General features: G+C 40.2%; 1 protein-coding gene across 2 annotated transcripts in view; it reads right to left on the bottom strand.

Moving 5' to 3' along the window:
• Positions 1-21,904, bottom strand: part of slc6a17 (solute carrier family 6 member 17) — a 41,325-nt gene extending 19,421 nt beyond the window's left edge. The window contains exons 1-6 of one of the 2 annotated variants that reach the window (XM_057829410.1): positions 21,772-21,904; positions 11,685-12,104; positions 11,107-11,264; positions 8,917-9,043; positions 5,480-5,661; positions 2,650-2,760 (exon numbers count right to left, since the gene is read on the bottom strand). In XM_057829410.1, the coding sequence (XP_057685393.1) occupies positions 2,650-2,760; positions 5,480-5,661; positions 8,917-9,043; positions 11,107-11,264; positions 11,685-11,985 (879 nt within the window). In that variant the 5' untranslated portion in view covers positions 11,986-12,104; positions 21,772-21,904. The other variant, XM_057829409.1, reaches the window with a different exon arrangement.
• Between the last annotated feature and the right edge of the window lie 968 nt (positions 21,905-22,872).

The raw sequence follows: 22,872 nt of genomic DNA, 5'->3' as shown, positions 1-22,872 counted from the left end.
CAAGGTAAAGTAACGAAGCCTATTTATTGGCACGAAGAAGTCACCAGTGTTCACGCCTTTTAGCAGCGCATCACGCTCTCTTGACTACACCTGTCCACAAAATTATTACAACCTGGTCTAAAATGCCTGCTGGCTTGAAGCAGGCTTGCGCTTGGTTTACATGGCATACAAAAATAGGATCCTTCGTGTGCATTTTTTCGAATGCATTGCTGTGATTGGTCTGATGTAGTAAAATATCACTAGTGGTTCCATAGATTGATGAGTCACGTGACAGTGCACAAGACTAGGAAAACTTATCAATCGCACAAATGATAAAGCTTTATGAATAAAAGCATCAAGTAGTTTATAGTTCAATAATAAGTAAAAATATTGTTTTGTTTGTTTGATTTTTCCAAAAAATACCCAAGTAAAAGGTATGTAGCATTAAAACTGTCAATTTATGAAGAAAATACTTTTGTAAATGTAACACTTAAATTCCCTTGTCATGACAAAAAAAAATCTTAAATAGGATTATTATTGGAATTAAAATCAAATTTTCAGACGATTGGACTATATAAAACAATTTGGCAAAGTGCAGATGACGAGAAATGCGTCTTTAAATCTGATGTTTAGCTCCTCCAGTCATTATAGCGCTCTGGCACCCCCACCTTGTTGATGACATCATAGAATAAGCGATTTCAGCAGATTTAGCATCGAGCCCAATGGAGGAGGAAGCGCTTTTCAGCTATTCTGGTATAAGTGTGGATTTTTCTAACGGTATTGTCGATCCAGAGGAAGCATGTGACATACAGCCATATATCTTTAAGTCATATTTGTAAGAGGAGGAGGAAGATTCAGAACAGGAAAAAGGCGACAGAGACAATAAACGTGAGGCTGATGACTACAGCAGACTGCAAAATGTCATCACTGTTTTTATCTCTCTACTCACAGGATATTCTTTGTATCGAAGTAATATGGATTAAGCAGTAGATGATGGATGGATGGATGGATGGATGGATGGATGGACGGACGGACGGACGGACGGACTGCTAAATAAATTGTATGGTCATGGGAAATAAAAGTCTTTTGCTAAATGGAATATGAAAAATGCATTTATTCAATACGACAGGGTGAAATTGCTGCATAATGGTCAAAACTTAAACCTCCCGAATGGTATTCAATGCCACTGGAGTTAGTCATTCCTCTGCTAGGGACTTGGAGACGGAGGAAAGAGTGGAAACAAAAGAGGAGGAGGAGAGCTTAGTTACAAGCTAACCCGAACCAAGCGGCTCTTCCAAGTCACCTCCTCACCTTTCAAACACAAAAAAACACACAAAACTACCCCGACTTATGCCACACACGACGGCGGGGGTGATTGCCTTCACCGATCCTCCAGCCCCTGGCGGCGAGCAAGTTTCGGCTCGCCATTCCCCTGCTGTGGCCCTGGCAGGAGTGCTCATCGCCGGGGACAGAGCTAAGGAATGAACACCGTGAATGGTGCATTCTTGGTGGACAAATCGGCCGACGTCCAAGTGCGTAGCTGCCCGAGCCCAAAGCGAATATAGCGCTCTCTAGGCAGGCACGCGAAGAGTTCCGAGGGAGGTGGAAGTCTCGACACAATCGAAAACCGGAGATGAGAGCGCATGGCTGCCCGAGCACGGGCGCTCCCACCTTCATCAGCCGGCAACCATGGTGTGCGACAAGCTGCCGGTCGTCGTCTGAGAGAGACAGCCACTCCCGCCTTCTCGGTGGACAGGGAGCATTGTAAGCCACAAAATGCAAGCCACCTCCTATTTGAAACGTGTGCCATGATACCAGTATTTGACATAGTATAAAACACGTGGCTTACTCACTTCCTCGTCCATCCAATTGTCCCTCGATTATCGGACTTGTTTTACCCATTCTTCGCGTTGAACAGAATCTTTTGGAAATCCAAAAAGGATCACACCAATCTCCCTTGTGTAGCATCAAAAGCCTGCAGCACATTGGGCTGGCGTGACGTGAAAAATAAACAAATTAATCCGCAAAATCAGATGAATCTGCAGTCCTTCTCATACAACAGTATGGCTGTATAGTGAAGATGATGTCTCTCATTGACGTCACATCTGCCTTTTTCCTCAATACGGGACTGGGTCCGGAAGTCTCTCATTTTCGTAGCGCGGGATTCAAAAAAATTGAAGAAATATATTGATCGATTCTGCACACATCCAGGTGGTGCATTTCATTCAGGAGCATAAAATCCCGTGTAATATGAAATAAACATGCTTTCTTGTGTCACAGGCACTTTAAATGTAGTGCATTATCACCTCTATCTGGTCATGCACCACAAAAATGTAAAGTTATGTCGGCGTAGAGTGAAAACTGGTGCATTGCATGACACAGATCAGGGTGTAAAATTAGTTAATTTCTCCAGAGCCCAAAAAAAAAAATGATGCCGCTGCAGTATTTTGACAAAGACATCGTTTTTCAAAATAATTTGTCTCATAATAGCCATTATAAAGAGTTAGAGTCTGTTTTTCTGCCTTACGTATCACTCTTGAGTTTATACTGGCACCATCTGTCTCAGGCTGTAACAATGCAAATTCACTCATTGAGACTGTTCTAAGTAGTTGACTTGGCCCCTGTGCTAAATTGGCAGTACTTTGAGTAGCCCACAGTTTTATTTCTCACCTTGGGTGTGAACATGTGTGCGATGCCATCCACCGCGCCCCTCAGCAACAAACCTCTCACCAGGAAGCAGAAGAGCACCACATATGGAAAGAGAGAGCTGAAGTACATCACCTGAAAGAGACACAGAGGTCCATTTGCATCGTGTTGCCATTGTTACACAAGACTCACAACACATACACAGTGACTGAATGTTCTAACGAATCAGGAGTGGGCAAAGCATGGCGTGCGAGCCACATGTCGCTTAGTCTGTGTGTTAATCTCACTCAGTGAGAATTTTTGTATCACAAGACCTGTATTTTAGGTTGTAGTATTTGTTGCATTTGCTTAGACCTGCAGTTCTCATACATTATACAGCAAGTGGCTGCTCAAAATAATATTCCACTTGGTAAGTAACACCATGACGATATACGTCAAAATACACTATAAATAGGCCAAATTTTTGATCAAAAGAAGGAAAATGTTTTATTTCTTTAAATCCTTTTTATTATATGCCACTGTAACATTATGCCAGGAATTGGCAAGCGACCAATTCAGGGTGTATCCCATTTCCTGCCTATGGTTAGCTGGAATAGGCTCCAGCACTCCCGCAACTGTTGTGTGGATATGCTATACAGCAAATGAATGAATGAAAGATTATGCAGTTTGAATAGAAACATTGTGCTTACTTATGAAAAAAAAGCTAACTGCTTGAATAATGAAAAAGAAATAACATAATTGTTGTTTTCGTCAACAATGACGATAACGAAAATGTTTCGTCGATGAACAATTTTTTTTTATGACGATGATGAGCTAAAAATGTGGCTTGGGCGACTAGAACATAACAGGACAAATGCCAGCTTTCGTCTGACGAGACAACAACAAGACGAAAATGCAACAATTTCAGTCATATGTTCACAATGCATGACATTTTCATATTGTACGTGGACTCGTGGAGTATGTCAGCTTGCATCGTAGCAGTGATTGTGTCATGTCACTCATGTGAGATGTGCTGCGCCTCTCTCTCACAGTCATCACCGGTGTTTAGGATGTGTTTCAAGCTAGGCTGCGCTCCATCCTGCTTGTTTGGAAACACATGGTATAATTTGCTTGGTTATTTTGGCAAGAGAGAATATGCAATGTTGTTTTAGCCTTTAAAGGTCTATGCTGAGTGGTCATCACACACTGAATATAACTGGTCATGTTAGCATAGCATTCACCTTAGCATGAACATCAACTTCAGCGTGGTGAGCATCCTCTTAAACGCTCGGACAACTTTTTTTTTTTTTTTTTTACAGACAGTTCGTAGGGGGGTTTAACTGAAAATAATGCTTTTCCTCCTGAGTGTGTATAATCATCACAAAGTTGGCGTTGTCCTCGTAAACATTAAAATATCTGCTAGTCTGTCTATGTCCATTCGAAATTGTTGGAAACCTTTATTTATTTTTGGACTAAAACTTTTGAATTTTACAGACGAAAATATTTAGAGTAACTGTCGACTAAAACTAGACAAAATTTGTATGCGATTTTATCGAACTAAAACTAGACGAAGATGAACACATTTTGAAATTACTAAAATATGACTAAGACTAATAAGTATTTTTGTCCAAAAGACAAAGACTAAGACAAAAAAAATGAAAAGGGCTGCCAAAAGCTACTCTGCATAACATAAAAAGAAATTCTACTGAAATAAACATTCAGAAACAAGCAGTGCTACAAGTTTATATGCAAATGTATTGTACTTAAATGTGAAATACAACTGCATTTTTTTTTTTTTAAAGAAAAACATGTGCAAACCATTGTAATTGCACAATGTATATTTAATTCAGAGATAAACCACTAAAAGGAGAAACATTCATTTACTTATAAATTAAACTTGAGAGGCGTACACGACTTGTTGTAGAAGTTCCAATTACGAAAAAAAGATTAATATAGTAAATATTCATTCATTTGTCATCCATGCTGCTTATCTTCACGATGGCTACGGGGGTGCTAGAGCCTATCCCAGCAAACTATGGGCAGTGGGCAGTTTAGACCCTGAATTGGTTGCCACACAATGGCGGCGCATAAGGAGAAAAATAACCATTCACGCACACACTCATACTTTGGGAGTCAGGACAATTGGAATGTTCAATCAGCCTATCTGCAATTGACTGGCAACTTACTGTACCCCGCCTCCTGCCCATAGTTAGTTGGGTTAGGCCCCAGTGACCCTTGTGAAGATAAGTGAAGCGAAAGATGAAAGAATAAATCAATTAGCCTACCATGCCTGTTTTGGGGTGTGGGCATTTTATTTTGATTTTTTTATGTCATCTACAATTGAGCTGACACATCTGGTTTTCAAACAAATATGGCCTCATTTGCGTATAATTCATGGAGGAAGTGAAGTTAATGGTTGAGAGTGGAAGAAGTGAGTCAAATGAGCCTGCTCCCTTTGGGGGGCATCATACTGAGGATGATAATTAGATGATGTTTTTTTTTTAAACTGATTATGACATTTATGATGGGCACTTTGGATGCTGCACTGTGGTAAATGACTCACTCGCTGAATAGACATGACCACAAATTGTCGTACTTTCCATCAGCATCTCACATTTGTGAATCCATTTTGGTTTAATATTAAATCACATATGCATACGAGAAGTTTTAAGTGTAAGTAATTAACATCATACAACCAATGTAATGTTGAGAGGTCCCGAAAGGTGTATTAAAGCATTAAATGATCTACTTTTGTGTGTTTTCTGGCAAATCCATATGTTGAAAAATACAATTTCAGCCAGTTAGGCCAATGAAAAATCTGCAATTTCTGCAAAAGGCAGCAACAAGAATGGGAGTTAAAGCAGTGGCTGCATACCTTCCCAGATGACTGGATGCCTTTGATTACAGCCAAGCACACCAAGATCCAAGCTACCAGCAGGGAGAGAGTCATCTTCCAGTTAAGGCCCCCTGTGTCATCGATGCTGCTGGTGATGTTCAGCGTCTGACGGTACCAAAAGTAAGTTGTGGCTGAACTCTTCTCGCACTCTGGCTCCACGACTGCAATAACCAAACAAATTTGGCTGTGGGAATTTCACAAAGTTATGACTACTGTACCTTACATACAGTGCACCTTCTGACTTTTGGTCAGAGGGCACATTGCTCTCCTGTTAGCATAAGCATTCTTAGTACACAGATGGCGAGAACGCCTTCTTCTTCTCTGGTGGAAATGGATTGAAAGTGCTCTACAACAGTGATCCCCAACCTTTTATGCACCACTGACCGGTGTAATGTGGGCCTTTTTTTCACGGACTGGTAATGTGTGGCAGAAAATGACAGTAAATATAAAATAACACGCCGAGGCTAAAAACGAATATTAAGTCAGGGAAAATGTCACTCACCATATACTGAACTAACCTTTTTTTAACAGCGGCCTCTCCTAAAACTTGTCAGCAAATGTCCGTGGTCGCAAGCGGAATGAGTTCTTCACCAATCATGAAAGGTTTCTTAGCTTTAGCAATACGGTTCGCCATGAGGTATGATGCTCTTAGTGTATTCGCTTTTGTTGCCTCGTTTGCTAGCTTTTAGCCACATATAATGCAGAATGAACTTGGATTTAGGCTCCTCTTCTGGCTCAGCAATGGCTTTTTCCCTGTAAAAAAGCTGTCCAAAGACGTCGCCACCCGCAGCACACAGTCAACAGCAGCTAAAGGTACTGTTTACATTGACTGGCACTGGGCTGCAATAGGTGTGCAAACACCCAAGTAATTGCAGCCAACCACTAGATGGCGACCAATACAAATCTTTTCTCGGATTAGTCTATAGAGTAGACAGGGATATTGATGTGTCAAGAGCCACAGGCCAGTTTGTAGTCGTTAATAAATTATTTATATCTCTGCGGCCCGGTAGCAAATGCGCCACGGTCCGTTACCGGTCCGTGGCCCGGTGGTTGGGGACCACTGCTCTACAATGCCAAGCTTCATTGTATATGCCTCATTGTATATGCCTATTCATGGCCAGAACAGTCAGGAACGCAGTTCGGGTATAAGATTCAGGGCCAGAACGCAGTTCCGGTATAAGATTCAGAGCCGGAATGCTGTTCCGGTACACGGTGCTTTTATTCCGAAAATATGACGGCAACTGTCAAAATGCTATGTTAAAAAATAAAAAAATAAAAAATGGTAAGATGCCACACATGCATTTCATCTCCAAGAAGAAAACAATCTACCAACATCAGATTTACATACACAAGTGTTAACAACAAGCGTGATAAAGAGCTTGTTTAGCGTAATCCGTTTCCACCAATATTTACTATTTATTTTATTCCACGGATGGCACGGAGGTTTCCCCAGCTGCTGCAGTTATCCGAGTGTGACGATGATGAGTCTCGTCAATGTGCGAATGCACACAGCAAAGCAAAACGCCTGGACTCATTTATCCGTTCAATTGGCTGACATACTGACATGTGATCAGCAGAGATAGTTAGCTCTGATTGGTTCAAATGTGCCTGTTTTCTGGAACAGCACAAAAAAAAAAAAGGTTGTTGAATTGATGCAACAAAAAAAGGGAAATGCAACATAAAATGAATCAAATCTTTAAGAGCAACGAAAGAGTTGAAGAGGCTTATTTATCATAATTAGTTTTATTTGCTCTGATGTGGAGGTTCAGAACATCTTAGCTGTCAATGTGCACTTTGGACTTATATTTTATTTATGTTAGGCTACTTATTAATTTTCTTATGATTTCAAAAAGTCAATATTTGCACAATCTTCAAAATATATTCCATTTAACTCTGCAAGATATGGCATTTGTACTTATTTTTCTGAATGTATGTTACTAGAGATGTCCCGATCGAGCAGCATCAACGATTGATCGGATCCGATCACGTCATTTTCAAAGTATCGGAATCGGCAAAAAAATATCGACCATGCCTTTTTTTAATATATAAATATTTTAATTAAATCGTTTTCTAATTGTATTTAACGTTACAGACATAATATGTTACACTCATTCAAAGTCTTTAGTTTAGGCTTAACGTAGGGTTATCAAAAATTAACTTATTAGCAATTAACTTATTATAAAACGTTAAAATATTTAACTTAAAATATGCGCAGCACGACCCTCTCACTCATTATCGCTCTCAATCTGTATCGACGCCATTTTCCCTATATAGAGAGATGGAAGGCAGCGTTTAATGAGTAGAGTGAATTTTGGCAGCCTTTGAAGCCTGTTTTCAATTGTCTTTACCCTTGCAACCCCTCTCCCTATGATTAGAAATATCATGAGAAGCGATGTGGGGAAGCAAGGTGGCAGTTGATCACTGTCTTAACACCTTAAGTTATTTAACAAAGCAGAGAAGATACAGTATATCCATTGGTAGCATGACGCACAGTCATGGTTTTACTTCCCATCATGGTTGCACTTCCCATCATGCTTTGGGGCATTGCTGCAGTATCATTTACTGAAAGCTCAACAAAAACACTAGATGGCAATATTTAGTCACAAAATTCACAAGTCTTTCTATCCGTGGATCCCACTCACAGAAAGAATGTTAATAATGTAAATGCCATCTTGAGGATTTATTGTCATAATAAACAAATACAGTACTTATGCACTGTATGTTGAATGTATATATTTGTCCGAGTTTTATTCATTTTTTTCTTAATGCATTGCCAAAATGTATATGATCGGGTAAAAATTATCGGGATTGATTGGAATTGAATCGGGAACAAAAAAAAGCAATCGGATCGGGAAATATCGGGATCGGCAGATACTCAAACTAAAACGATCGGGATCGGATCGGGAGCAAAAAAAAACATGATCGGAACAACCCTATATGTTACTTATAACTTTATTATTCAGAAAACAAAACAAAAAGTAAATGTTTACATCACTTTACATTACTTCAATTTTAATATACATTCTATGTTCTTAAGTAGTTAAAATCGAGATTTGGCATTTAGTATTTGAGGAAATGAGGGAAAGTAAACATTAGGAGATGGAGGTGGGGGTTATTCCGGTTTTTGTTAACTTTTATTTTGCAAATCATTGAAAAAAATACAATTTTGAATGAAAATCTGTTTTTGTATGTGTTATAGAAATAACTGTGCTAAAACAGTTTTCTTTACATTACAGTAGATTAAGAGGTTTGACCCCCCATTCCCCCCAATAACAAGAAAAAAAAAATAGTAATAAAAATAATAATAAATACAATTTCTGGCCTTGTGGCGACCTTCACGTCGGGGAGTTCTGGCAAGAAATTCTAGCCACTTTCACCCCTGATCAAATATAGTCTTTTGGGTTTCGTGCACTCACTGGCTTGGGTTCCGTTGATGTGGACCGGGCATTCGGCCCATGGGAGCGGGTACTGGAAAGACTGAAAAAAGTAGAAGATGCTCCATCCAATGATCACGTTGTAGTAGAGGCCCACGAAGCCGCAAACCTGCCGGAAGGAGGTAGCAGCAAGTTTGCATCAACTAGGACAATCTTACTCGAGATCATGTGAACTCCAGCTTATTTATTTGCACAGTACAGATAATAGTATGAGTGATCAATATGACTAAAAATGCATAACCATGAGCAGTCAGAAATCAGTCTCACCTCAGTACGCATTTGCAGATAGATGGTGGGCCAATTTTTTTTTTTTTTAATTGTTGCTATTATAATACCACATTTTGTTCATTTATGCCTGTCTATGTTATTGTACTCATATATTTGTTGTAAAATACTGGTGTTAATGAAGCTACAACAGGTTAAAAAGTCATAAATTCTGATTATTCCAACAGTTTATATGTAACCCCTCCCTCCTCCTCCAAGCACTCATGAAGATAAATTATACTATATGCTGTGAGGGAGGGTATACAAGGAAAGTAATCTAAAATAATCAAGAAATCTGAGGAAAAAGGTACATCAATTAAAGCATGTGTGAATGAGATTTATGTGTGTGGTCTTTGTCAAACATCCTATTCAATCTTGAGGGGATGGAAACGCTGGCCTACGTCAGATTAACTTCGAGTACCAATGAATTATTGAGCTGTTTGCTCTCAGCAGTCCTGGGTGAGGTGCTATTTATAACCGGCCAACGACAAACGTCATATGCCCCCACCCACTCAGATTTCTCTGCCTCCTGTCTGTTAGCAAAGAAGGATGGAATCTAATGACACTGGGCACAACTGGGGAAAAAACAAACTCACAAACACATAAATTTTTTCTCTTGTCACCTTTAAAACCTCACAAACATTCACTGTGAGAACTGCCCATTTATGTAAGCGTTTTTTTGTTGTTGGTTGTTGGTGCGGGGGAGTGCACGTATGTGCGTGTGCATGTATGCTTGAAAAAGAATTTTTATATTTAATATTTTTCTAAAGACTCAATTAGAAAAAAATATATATTTTTGTAGCCAATGAAGTTATTTGGTTGGGTTGGTTGGTTGGTTGGTGAGTGAGAAGAGATGCAGATGTATTTTTTCATCATTATAATTTTATGTTCTTTTTTTTTTTTTTTTTTTTTTTTTTGTGAGTGAGACATTGCCTGAATCTGGATGATTGTTCTTGCTAGTCATTCAACGCGGGCAGCAATCACATGGCCCAAAGCTGTTTACTAATTGAATTGACCAATTGGATAAGCTGGACTCCATGTACAAAATAAGAAAGCTGTAGCAGAGAGAAAGCAATAGGAACAAAGGAGCCATGATGAGACTACTGGAGGTGTTAGTGCTGCAGACTGCTATTTCCCTTTCTCACTAAGGCAACCAAATGTGTTCACTAGATCCTCGGTATGTGTCCAACACGAACTGTGAGCCCAGCAGAAAGTCAAAATGATGAATGATTAGGGGAGGCCAATTATTTCCTTCCTTACAGAAACTGCAGTTTTAAATATAAAGAAACATCTCAAGCAAAGTGGTGTTTTGAAATACAGTATTTCTATTTTTGTCTGTGACTACCCTCTTTCCCCATCAAAATGAATAGAAATGACTTCCATCCATGTCAGTCTGCTGTACATGAGTTAACCCATTAAAAACAACAACTCTTAACACACCCTCACCAAAACTCTCACACTCAATAATGTGTAATGTCAATATAATTAATATGGGACCCTAAAATGTTACCTTTATACATCATGGTGTTACAAAATATTTAAATACCTTTCAAAGAACACTTTGTCCATCATGATTCATGCATTCTTAATTTATTCTAATCTGCAAGTCAAACTACAAACTACTACTTATCTAAAATCAACATTCAAGCCATTTACATTGTTCTGCCTTGTTCAGAGGACATGTTTGCCAACACGGCTAAATTTGACATATAATAAAAAATGCCATTGGAAAAAGGTTAGTGTCGTTAGTCATCCAGGTCATGGCAACAAACAAAAAGATGACCTTTCTGATATGTGTTTTAAATGTGTGTTATTTTGGTTTCAATATGTAGTATTGGGGGATTTTTGTAGACACAACAATGGTGCTGCTAATTTCCAGGTGATGAAGAAGCTCATATATGTAGTTACCATCAGACTAGAAACCCCAATGCCTCCCAGTCTGGGGTACACGTAGTTCCACACGCCAATACTGCCGCGTCGGATCCTCTGACCCACCGCAAGCTCCAGGAAGAACAATGGGATTCCGATAAGGAGCAGGAGGATGAAGTAAGGCACCAGATAGGCACCTACATTATAAGAGAGAGAAGCGGCATGGAAAATGAAGGAATGAATAAATAAATAGGATCTGACTTTTTTCTTCCTATTAACAATACAGCTAAGACAGTGTACTACTGTATTACTCAGAAACGAATTTAGGAACCTGTATGTTAGTAAGTGGATAAGTACATTTATTAGTTACATTACAGTGATGAGGTAAGCATCTTTGCATCCAAAATTGCCATATGGGTATGAACCAACGAATTTGGGTCATTCATTTGCTCATCCCTAAACACTATTGAATTGTGGAGCAACACATGTAGACAGACAATATATGTTTACACACAAATATAGATTCGTTTTCCTCTGTAAAAAATAATAATAATAAAATAAAATAAAAAAATACTAACAGACAATGGGTTATTCAGGAGCTTTGATGGTCCACCTACCTCCACCATTCTTCTGGCACAGGTATGGAAACCTCCAGACATTCCCTAGGCCCACTGAGAAGCCAACCTGTGCCAGGATGTACTCCAGTTTATTATTCCAGGCCGGCCTCCCGTCCTCAGCGTCAGGGTCTGGAGAGGGCAGCAGGGCTCTTCCTGGTGCAGTGGAGCCCGGACTGAGCCCCATACTCATCTGACTGCTCTTGTAGTCCATAGGATGCTCCAAAGACAGCAGGTCCGCCACGGACTCAGTGACCGGTTCGCTGCTGTTCTCCAGCTGGGTTACTCTGGTGTTGTTTGGCATGACTGGGCGCACACGTGGGAGCTCGCTCCGAGAGGTGTCTGGATTAGTGGGTGAGGCGAGTACAGGAGCCTGGTAGGCGTCTCACAGGGAGGTTAAGGTTCTGGAAGGAACTTGTGCTTCTAGAAAGACAAATGATTGGAGCATTAGACTAGGTGGTGGACATCAATTTGCTTCAATAAATTAATAATTTTAACATTAATTCTATGTCAAAACATTTACACGTGCCAGCGTACGGGTTTGGAAATACTAAATTGGTGTATTCCTTTCAGGTCCGCTGCACAGCAATGTGATCACGTGCAGAGAACATCATAATGCAAATCATATCATTTTTGCATTCCGCTGAACCCATCGAACTTGTAACTAGGCGCTTGCTCACAAGACTCGACTCAAGGACCTGTTTCAGAAAACTTGAAGCATACTACATACACTGATCAGTGGGCAGACACATAATGATATTTTATTGCAGTAAGTGTTTTTTAAAAACAGAGTATCATACAGAACTTTATTCCAGTGGATGGTTCTCTGTCATGCAAAACAAAACAGTAGTACAACAACAGCACTGAGTCAAGTATTTCACTAATCCACTTTATTACAGCCACCAGTTCCTAGTAGAGATTATTATTGCAAAGTTAAGTCATGTGAAAATCATGGGCAGTGGGACGGTGTCTATCCATGTGATGAAAAAAGAATTTGTGGTAGCCTTGCTCAGCATTTGTATGAAATTGTATGGAACTGAGTGTAAGATTTGCTTAATGACCTGCAAAAACCCCAAGTATAACGTTCATATTCATAGTAAAAGACAGTTGCTCAAAGCATTTAAGTATGCAGATTCAAATTTCTTAGACCTCTGATTATGGGGATAATATTGTTTAAACACAAAAAAGGCTGTTCACAAGCACAACCATTTTGTGGTGTCAGTTATACCCACACACATAAACACTAATATACACAAGCCCAGGTGCACGTCATAACAGGGATTAATGACAAAAAGAGGAAGTGCAGGAAAATTTGGATGCTCACATCTGATTGGCTAAAATAGTACCGGCATTGATAAAATGTGTGTCCACGTGTCGGAAATCCACTTTGTGGAAATACTGGCTTTTACTTACAGTTATCTCCTCTATTACACATCAGAAAATTAAATTGTGTTTTTTTTCTAATTTATTAATCACGATTCTTTCTGATGGGATGATTTGATAAAGGTGTTGTCTTTCCGTTAAGGTCTTTATCCAGTATTCAACCATAGAAAGGAAAGTTAGTAAGCCCATTAATGATTTAAAAAATAATAATAATAATTACTTTTAAAAGCATTAATAGCTTTATTTAAAAAGTAATAATGAGGACTCATGGATTAACTTGCCATTGACCGCAATCGTGCTCGTTTTTGTTATCATATACTGTACAGACGCAGTCATACATGATTTAGACCATTTGTTCATATTGGCGAGTTCCATTGGCCCAATGGCTATGCAAACAAAACTGAACCGTGAAGCAGGCATGCTACTATATTCTGTCATATTCCTATAAATTTATGCTAATTTCCATAAATTCTACAGCAAAAACTAAAAGCCAACATCTGCAACTAACTTGTCATACAAATACAATTTTGAACACCGTTGGTGTCCTTTCTATTCCAAAGTAAAGAAATAATAATAATAAACGAGTGAATGATGGACGCTATACAAAGAGTGAACGCTTTGATGCTGAAATGACATCTAGTGATATAAAAAGAAATTATTGAACAAGTGCATCCTCATCCCTGCTACCTCAAAGACACCATGAAAGGATTTGAGTCATCAGAAACACTCAGCATGGCTGCCATCACTGTGCTGCTAAACATTACATGAAAATATTGTGAGACAATGAGCCTACTGTGCAAAAGGCACAAAATAAATATCACAGCCACAATGCATAATGCAGTTTGGAGGGTACGAATGCTCACAGACGAACTGCTGCTAGAGTACAACAATCCAAACTAAACGAGCTCCATCGAAGCAAGATTCAACAAACACAAATGAACAGATGGACATGAATAAAGGGCTTGCATTGAAAAGAGAAATTGAGGAATTTTGAACCATCTCAATAAGCCTGTGATGCACTTTGTTCAAGTGATGCATTTCAGAAGCTAACATGGCTGTTGACGTAATGGATGATGTGTGAACCCCAGAAATGCACTCAATGCACTCTGTTTACCATGTTGAAGCCAACTGCTGACTAATTTAACCAAAAATGTCACTGAAACTTAGTAGTACTGTATAGCAGTTACAGTTAGTGTAGTCGTGTAGGATAATACATGGAAAAAGAGGAATACTGTACACACATTAACAACATTGTTATCATCCTAAAATAGTATTGGCAATTTGGTCTGAAACAACAACCATTCCAGTACATCAAATTCACATTTATAATTTTCCTTCATGGATTAATGTTTCTAAAAACTAACACACCATTATGTGTCCAAATAGTTTGGCTCCATGCCAGGGGCAGCAAGCTAAGAGGAAAGAGTACATGTTCATGTACAGGTAGAAAATGGCCAAGGTGCAATGCTCTTAACACAAAAAGAAGATAAAGGGTATATGGCAACTGCAAAGCACAAATACATAATTAATAGGGGTGTAACGGTACACAAAAATCTCGGTTCGGTACGTACCTCAGTTTTGAGGTCACGGTTCGGTTCATTTTCAGTACAGTAAGAAAACAAAATGCAAAATATAAATGTGCTAGCTGTTTATTACACACTTTGCTTGGCTTGTGCTTTCAACAATAGGAACATTAGCCTATACAAAGCTAGAATTCTGCTCAAAAATAGAAACTACAATATTCTGTAATGTAGATATTTTGAAAAATAAGATAAAAATAAATAACATTGGCTCAGATTTTTTTCTTTAAAAAATATCTGATGTGCAAAATTGAACAGTTGCAACATTGAACAGTTTCAAGTTTCTCATATTAACTGTATGATCACAGCCTCAAAAAGTAAGGGTTGAATTAGGGCTGTCAAACGATTAAAATTTTAATTGAGTTAATCACAGCTTAAAAACTTAATTAATCGTAATTAATCGCAATTCAAACCATCTCTAAAATATGCCATATTTTTTCTGTAAATTATTTTTGGAATGGAAAGATAAGACACAAGACAGATATATACATTCAACATACTGGACATAAGTACTGTAATTGTTGATTATAACAATAAATCCACGAGATGGCATTAACATTAACACTGTTGGAGACATTTTCTTTTTCTCTGCAAAATCAAACACACAACAGAGCCTTAGAACAGTAACAAAAACAGTATTATTTATAATGTGTGCAAAGTGTGTGTAGTGTACACATAAATGCGGCCCTCTTCCCTACTCATCCTCTAGCCAGTCGCTGAGGCAAACCAACTTAGTTACATTTTCTGAGAGTTGTTCCATCTATATTCTTTTTTCGTCGCGTCCGCTAGCTGGCTGCCTCCTGTCCCAACGTGACGTACTCTGATTGACGCCGGACGGAAGACGACATCGCCGCCGCTGATGGGCCACCCATGGGCTAAGCATTCAGCTCCCCACGCTGCTAGCGTTGCTAAACTGCTCGGCACTTCAGTCTCTGAGTTGCTCGTTCCTTGGCTCATCAATGATGCAGTCGTTCACACAACCAGCGCCGTTGCGCTTGACTAGGAACGTCGCAAAAAATTGGTGGAAATGAGAGCAAAGACTGCACCTATATTTATCAGCGAGTGGACTTGATGAGGAACCTGAAGACCGCAAGAAAGACACCCTTGAACTTCGCTATGACAACAGCAGAAGTCTTTCAGTGTTTACTTAACGGGTGGAGTTTAAGTGTAGTTTCATTTTGTTTGTTTGTTTGTTTGGCCTGGGCTTACGCTGAAGCCAGCTTCTTCCGCATTTTGTTCATTGCGAGTTCGATTTGTGTGAATAAATTTGTGTCCACTTGCAACTTGTGTGTGTGGCTCGTTTTATGTTACGCCCTTAGCGAGCCATCCGTGGGACGTAACAGTGGGATTATGGAATGCATGAGCGGGCATTCCATGCTTGCGATAAATGTGTCAAATATTTTAACGTGATTAATTCAAACAAATTTATTACCGCCCGTTAACGCGCTAAATTTGGCAGCACTTTACATTACGTCAGAAACTCGTTCAGTGCGCCTACGTTCCGAACCGAGCACCACGTACCTAAACTGTTTAATACAAACACATGTACCATTACACCCTTAATAATTAATGTACCACAGCCGCACATTTATGATCGCCAACACATGATATGGATGTTATCTAGTTTAACACAACCTATAAACACAAGGTAAAACATTAATAGCTAGTATACATCAAAATTTAAAGATTGACTAGTAGTTTAATTTAACGTATGATGGGTGAGCCCCAGAAACGCAACATATCACTAATAAACTAAAGTATTAAAAAGATAATTATTACATTATATATTGTATTTAATTGAAATTATCCGCAGCTATTCTTAATGCTGCTAATAAGCAAGCAGATGGGGGAGCTCATTTGGGGGGGTGGCACCGCATCACTCAAATGGCATTTCTTAAGCGCAGTGATAATTCCCTGTAGTCACGACACGGAGTGACAGCGCTGACATTATTACACAACATGAAGGTGCACACTACACAAGATTTGTGTTGCCTTACCCTACTGATGCTAACAAGCAGGAACAAGGGTGGAGTCTGAGCCTCATGTTGAGAGAGGATTCAACATGACAGCGTTTTATTTATTTATTTATTTTTCTAATATTGAAAAGAAAAACAATACAGCTGAGCCCTCGTGAAGAGTATAACAGCATTTTCGCCTGGAAATGCAGGACTTCATCAACTACATTGGTTGTTGGTGGTATATGATCAGAACACCACACACTATACTACCCTCAAAGAACAAGATGAAAAATATACGATCTTAACTTGTCTCATGTCAAAACGGAGCATATACTATACATTTATCCAGATATCATTATAATGTTTTCTGTTTCATAAAATGTAGTCAATTCCTTTAAACTCAAATGTTTTATAGCAAAAACAACAAACACTCTAAGGTTTTCAAGGGTGTGTTAACAGACAGGATGGCCTTGGCATACTCCACATCAAAAATCCTTTAATAACTGTTGACAACAGCACTCCCACTGTCAGTGATGTTGTCACGTAGTTGGAAAACTATGTGACAACAGCACTATCGGATTTGCAATGTTGTGCTAACAGACAGGATGGATTGACATTTATTGACAACAATATAACAGCAGCACTATCACGTTTTCAAGGGTGTGTTAACACACTGGATGGACTTCACATGATGCTGAAAAACGTTACAACTTTTGGAAAATAATTAAAGGAATGAAAGAAAGAGTGTATAGCCAGGCAGCTGAAGCATTACAATAAAAAACGTGAAAACCACACTACGCTTGTTTTCACTGTCAACCAAAAACAATAAAGCACAGGTTCACGGTTTCCCTTACAGGCCATATCTGATGGACTTTCTTTCAGTCTCGTTGCTAGGCAATGGCTCTTTCTGCAAAATGGAGATGCAGCCCAACCGGTCGCCTGTTTCTCCTCTCGCCATCGGTAACAGACATGACATCCACAGAGGAGATGGCTGCAAATCTGGCTGGGGGAAGGGTATATGTGCTATGGCAGGGACGAAGGTGATTGTTGTGCCGCCTATCATGGTGACACTTAAACAAAGCGGCCAGCAAAGGAAAAGTATTCCCTCAGGGCACATTTTACGGAATGGACAGCCCATCTAGCGGACAATTCAAAACACAAGTCTCAAACTCACCTTATTTTATATTTCCTATACCACATCAACGGAAATCTATTGCTCCATTCATCCTGAATATTTAGATGCTTCCAAATTCCATCTTAACACAGGACTTGCTTGTGTGTGCATCTGGCTGATACCCTGGATTCCAGAAGCGATTCAATAGGTAGGTGAGGATCCACAGGTTTTTAAAGAATTGGCAATAAATACATTTTGTAAAACAAGATGATGAAGCAAATGTACATTGAGTTCTGTTGGATGCACACATTAGCTATAGCAGCATTAGATTCTGATCGACCTTTTGTTCAAGCAAGTTGTCGATGTGAAGTGCTTCCTCCACCGGGGAAAATACAGTTCATTCTGTCTATGTTGGGGCTCATCTGGTTGTTACACACTGCCATCACACAGCCACCCCTAGGTCTCGCACTATTGGCCCATAAGTCAAAAAAAAAAAAAAGGGGCGGTTTGCAGTGGCTCTCTTGCATGAAATAACCACTCCATTAAGACATGCTACCGTAATTCTGGGACTATTAAGGCGCACTGGATTATGACCCACCACCCACCAAATTTGACACGAAAAGGGCATTTGATCATAGATAAGCCACACTGGACTATAAGCTGCAGCTGTCCTCACTGTACTATAGGATATTTACACCACATGAACCACCGTGAAACTTTGAACCAATTGGCTGCAAAACTTCAGAGCTTCAAGAAGCTTCATTTGGCCGTCACTGCTCCCTTGGAGGGGAAAGTCAACCTCTGCCGACACCTGCTGTAAACACTCTTGTCGTTCAAAATGCCTCCTAGCATGCATTGCAGCGCTACAGATGTAAATAACAATCCAAATTCATGTTCCTTGCTAATTATTTCTTCAGTTACTGTTCCAGTTGTTTTATTAATTGCTAGTTGGGATATTTGGTTACACTTTATTTGACAGTGGCACCATAAGACTGTGATAAGACCATCATAATTATGACATGACACTGCCATGAGCATTAATGAATCCGTATGACCGATGTAATTTTGTGTCATCTGGCAAATTATCTCACTTTTGAATGGATGTAAAAGATCCAAGCCCGGACATGAATGGACTTATAATTTGCCAGATGACACTTAATGACATATGTCATAAGCATTCATCAAAGCCCATAATAGTCTGTTCTTCTTCTTTTCGGCTTGTCATGTCATAATCATGACGGTCTTCTGGCAGTCTTATGACGCCGCTGTCAAATAAAGTTTCACCTATTAACCCAATAGATCAACAAAAAAGCTGCACTGGACTCTAAGCCGCAGGATTCAAAATGAGTCCGAAAATTACGGTAATTTCACCAGAACAGGCACGGGATAAATCTTCATCTTTGGAGAGGTTTGATGAAAGCACAGCTGTTTTTTTGTATCAATGAACACTACTCTAAAACTATTGGATGCTATTTTTAGAGTGTGGAAGGAAGTCTGAGTATACCTGCAGAAAACCCACACAAGCACAGTGAGAACAGGCAAACTCCTTACAGAAGGGCTACGGCTGAGATTGAAATCCTGAAACTCGCAATATGCGGTGGCTGGGCAAACCACTAGTGTTGTATCGGTCGCGAACGATTCGGTCTTTTTGAACGAATTGTTTGGGTGAACGAGACCGAACTAATCACCATCTGCACTGATTCGTTCTATGAAGTTGGTGGCGCTTGTTCGCTGCGTGGGAGGGCGTTGAGCAAGCGGCAGCGTCTTCTGACATCGCACACGACCAATCAGACGCCAGCCTCATCGCGGGCAGGGGAGGGAGCGGAAACAGAATCATGGCGTATGTCACTCATTTCCACGTGTGGCCAATAAGCAGCCAGCGTGCAGGCAGGGGGGAAAGACTGAGTTTTGTCACTTCCCGTTCAGTGATTCGGTCCTCCGGTTCCTGACCTAGCTTGCTGCTAACTTGACTTTCCAGTAATGACTATGCGGTGAACGAGTCATAAAATGAAAGGAAACGACTTTGTCACATATTTGTTAACGTGGAGCCTATCAAATGCTGCTCAAAAAGACAAAAACACCACACAAATCTAGCGAGCATGGTTTAGTGTTCTACTTTTCTCAACAGACTCGGGACTGTGCCTATGACGATATACTATCAAATTTACAGTAATTTAAAACACGCGTAGCTACGAGGCAAGCAAAACCTGAGCTGCGGTCGCGTGACGGCAGTGAAGCGGGCAGAGAACTGTCACTATATGGAGGCTTCATGGCAGCGATATGTACCTCATATGTGCACAGAAAAAAAATAATATTTAGTATGATCACCATAATACTGATTTGCAATGAAACTGTATATACATGTCAATTTTTTCCGAGTGTTTTTTTTTTTTTTTTTTCCCGTGTCAGAGGGTGTCGGTTGGTTTGACAAATTATGTCAATCCGTCCATCATGTGCTACTCAAGCGCCCCAAAAACAAAGCGCGCGGACACGGGAGATGTCGCAATATGTCTACATTTTTCTTAACAGACTAATGAGAGTAGAAAGGCGAAATCATAAAGCAAACAATTATTTCTCGTCAACATTTGACGATCTGAGATGCGGGGACGACAGGGGAGCTGACCGGATTATTTTATTTATTAATACCAGTGCAAAAATTCAAAACGATCATCTTAATAATAAAAAACAAAAATACAACAGAGCGAGAGGTTAATATGATGTGTTGGCCGTTCCATAATTAGAAATTAAACTTTCGATTTATTTTTATTTTCGTGACAGCAGGCATGCCGCGTTGGCTGTTAGCAGCAGCATTGTATATGTGAGCAAGATCATGCTAAAGAAAGTCCGTGCGCCCCCTACCCCAAACCCCGACTTCCCCCTCAAAAGGAAAATGTTTAACCGTGTCCTAATTCGAAATGCAAGCACGAGCCATGACTTTGAGCCCATAGAACTAGGACAGACGACGCGGAAGTTCTCCCTCGCTTTTGCAGCAGCGGGAGAGAGACGAGGCTGTCTCTGAGAGCAGAATGATATCGCCTGTCACTCATTTCTGAAACTACGACGAGTGGTCAATGTGCAAGAGAGGGAGGGACCAAGCAATGTCACTTCCCGTTCAGTTATACTGCGAAGCGGTCTTTGGTGATTCGTTCGGCAACGTCACTTCCCGTTCACTAACCGAACGATTCATTTGGGTGGGGAGGGAGATGAGGGGGGCGAACGATTCGTTGAACGATTCGTTTGAACGAATCGTTTTACTGAACGAACCGGAATGGATTCGTTTACTCAAGTGAACGACAGATCCCGTCACTACAAACCACTCGTCATTATTTAAAGCAAGCAACAACAAATGTTTAAATAGGGCGTGGGGATGCAGATGAATTTCAAATTAAGTCGAATGAGGTAACATTTATTTGACAAACGAGTAAATTGTTTCAGGTGCTTGCTAACAAATTTATAGTTGACTCAAATCAAGTTACCAATATGCTGACGTAAAACTACAAAGCAGCATTTAATTAGAGAAAACCTCAACATGCTGATAAAAAAAAGGCATGGCCATCTCCTATCAGTATGACCTCTGTACTGGCGTGTCAAGGTCACATTCCTGAGCCACCAAAGCGCGTCAAAGGGTGCCTGCTCCATTTTACTCGGCAAGGAGGCGACATTGAAATGATCCCCGACGTCGTACTCCCAGGTGTAGGCATGGGAGGAAAAATAAGATCGGATGGAGCGTGTGTTGGGGGTGCGTCGCATGACGACGACAAATACGCAAAGGAAATGAACGGTAAGACTAAAGCACGTACCTCGGGTGGGTTTAAGGGGTGTTAGGACGCGGCGCGGAGGTTCTTCATGGATGATGCGCGGCGGCGTCCGTGTGCGGCATCCCTGCCACGCGCGCGAATCGCGAAATATGCGTATGGGTCATCTACAAGAACATTGAAAAGGAGGAGCTGTGCCGCGTTGACTGACTGCTGAGCGCTTTGCTTTACACGTGCGCGCGTTGGGGCGCAGCGCAAACCTTGACAAGATGCACCAAGAAGAAGAAAAGAAATCCTTACTATGTCTAGTCACGACCATGTGACGCAGGTTTGACTCATCCGCCAGTGTGCTCGCGTCAGCAGACGAGGTGAAAAACAAGCACACATCTATAGACACTCCAAAAAACAGGTGGAACACAAACTGCAAAACCGAATGAAATGAGAATTGAATAAGTAGTGTTGCGTCATCATTGTATTCATTGCATTTCATAATTTTTGAACACAGGTGAAAATAAAGACGCCATTGCAAAATTATCAGTGTCCCTCGTGTTTCTGTTTACAGGTACATCATATAAGTAAAATTTGATACAGCATTTTCAAATGTACTACAGGCTGTCATTCATAATTCAGAGCAGCAATTTGATTCAAATATACATGGATGGAAAAACCTGATCTCATGTCACCACTTTATGAGGACCTGACCTGCCTCTCACATGTGAATGGATGAATGGATGGACAGACAGACAGACAGATGGATCCAAACATATTTTTGCAAAGTGAAATTGTTGGACCAGAGTGAATTGAGACTTTTCTCACAATTGACAGGTTGACTTTACCTAGCTGCAATTTTTTGGGTTGAACCTGTTCTCATCAATTACTCACATAATCAGTTTTATAGACAAGTTTCCTGAGCGAAACATGAGCATCACCATCTTTGACAATTTCTGCTCCGAACTTCCGGTTAAGGCAGAGCAACATGAAGTGTGGTTGAAGTAAGCAGTGTGTTGACAAAGTTAAAACGGCAAAATCAAACCAGAGGAACCCACGAAATCCCCGCAATGGATTCAGCACGACATAGATGAGACTCCGAGACTTTCTGTGCTGTGCGTGAACTCCTGGAAGCACCTATGTACGTACATGGTTGGAAGTGGATGTTTGGATCAGCGACCAGCTAGTAGCTACAATGCGCCAGTGTGGCTATACATCGCCTTAGCCTTAAATCAAAACCAGCTGCAGACAATAAATTAAGGATGTGCTTTAAACCTAAATCCACCTAAAAGATTGTATGTTTGTTCTTATCACTTCTTTGATCATTCGTGGACAAAATTATAACAACCTGTGCAGCCTGTGTTAACGTGAGATGTAGATTGATACGCCAGCCACTTGAGTGACCAAAATGAA

This window comes from Corythoichthys intestinalis, chromosome 2, assembly GCF_030265065.1.
Source record: "Corythoichthys intestinalis isolate RoL2023-P3 chromosome 2, ASM3026506v1, whole genome shotgun sequence".
Lineage (NCBI taxonomy): Eukaryota > Metazoa > Chordata > Actinopteri > Syngnathiformes > Syngnathidae > Corythoichthys > Corythoichthys intestinalis.
Note: the sequence above shows the minus strand (reverse complement) of the source record. Positions and strands in the feature narration are given on the sequence as shown.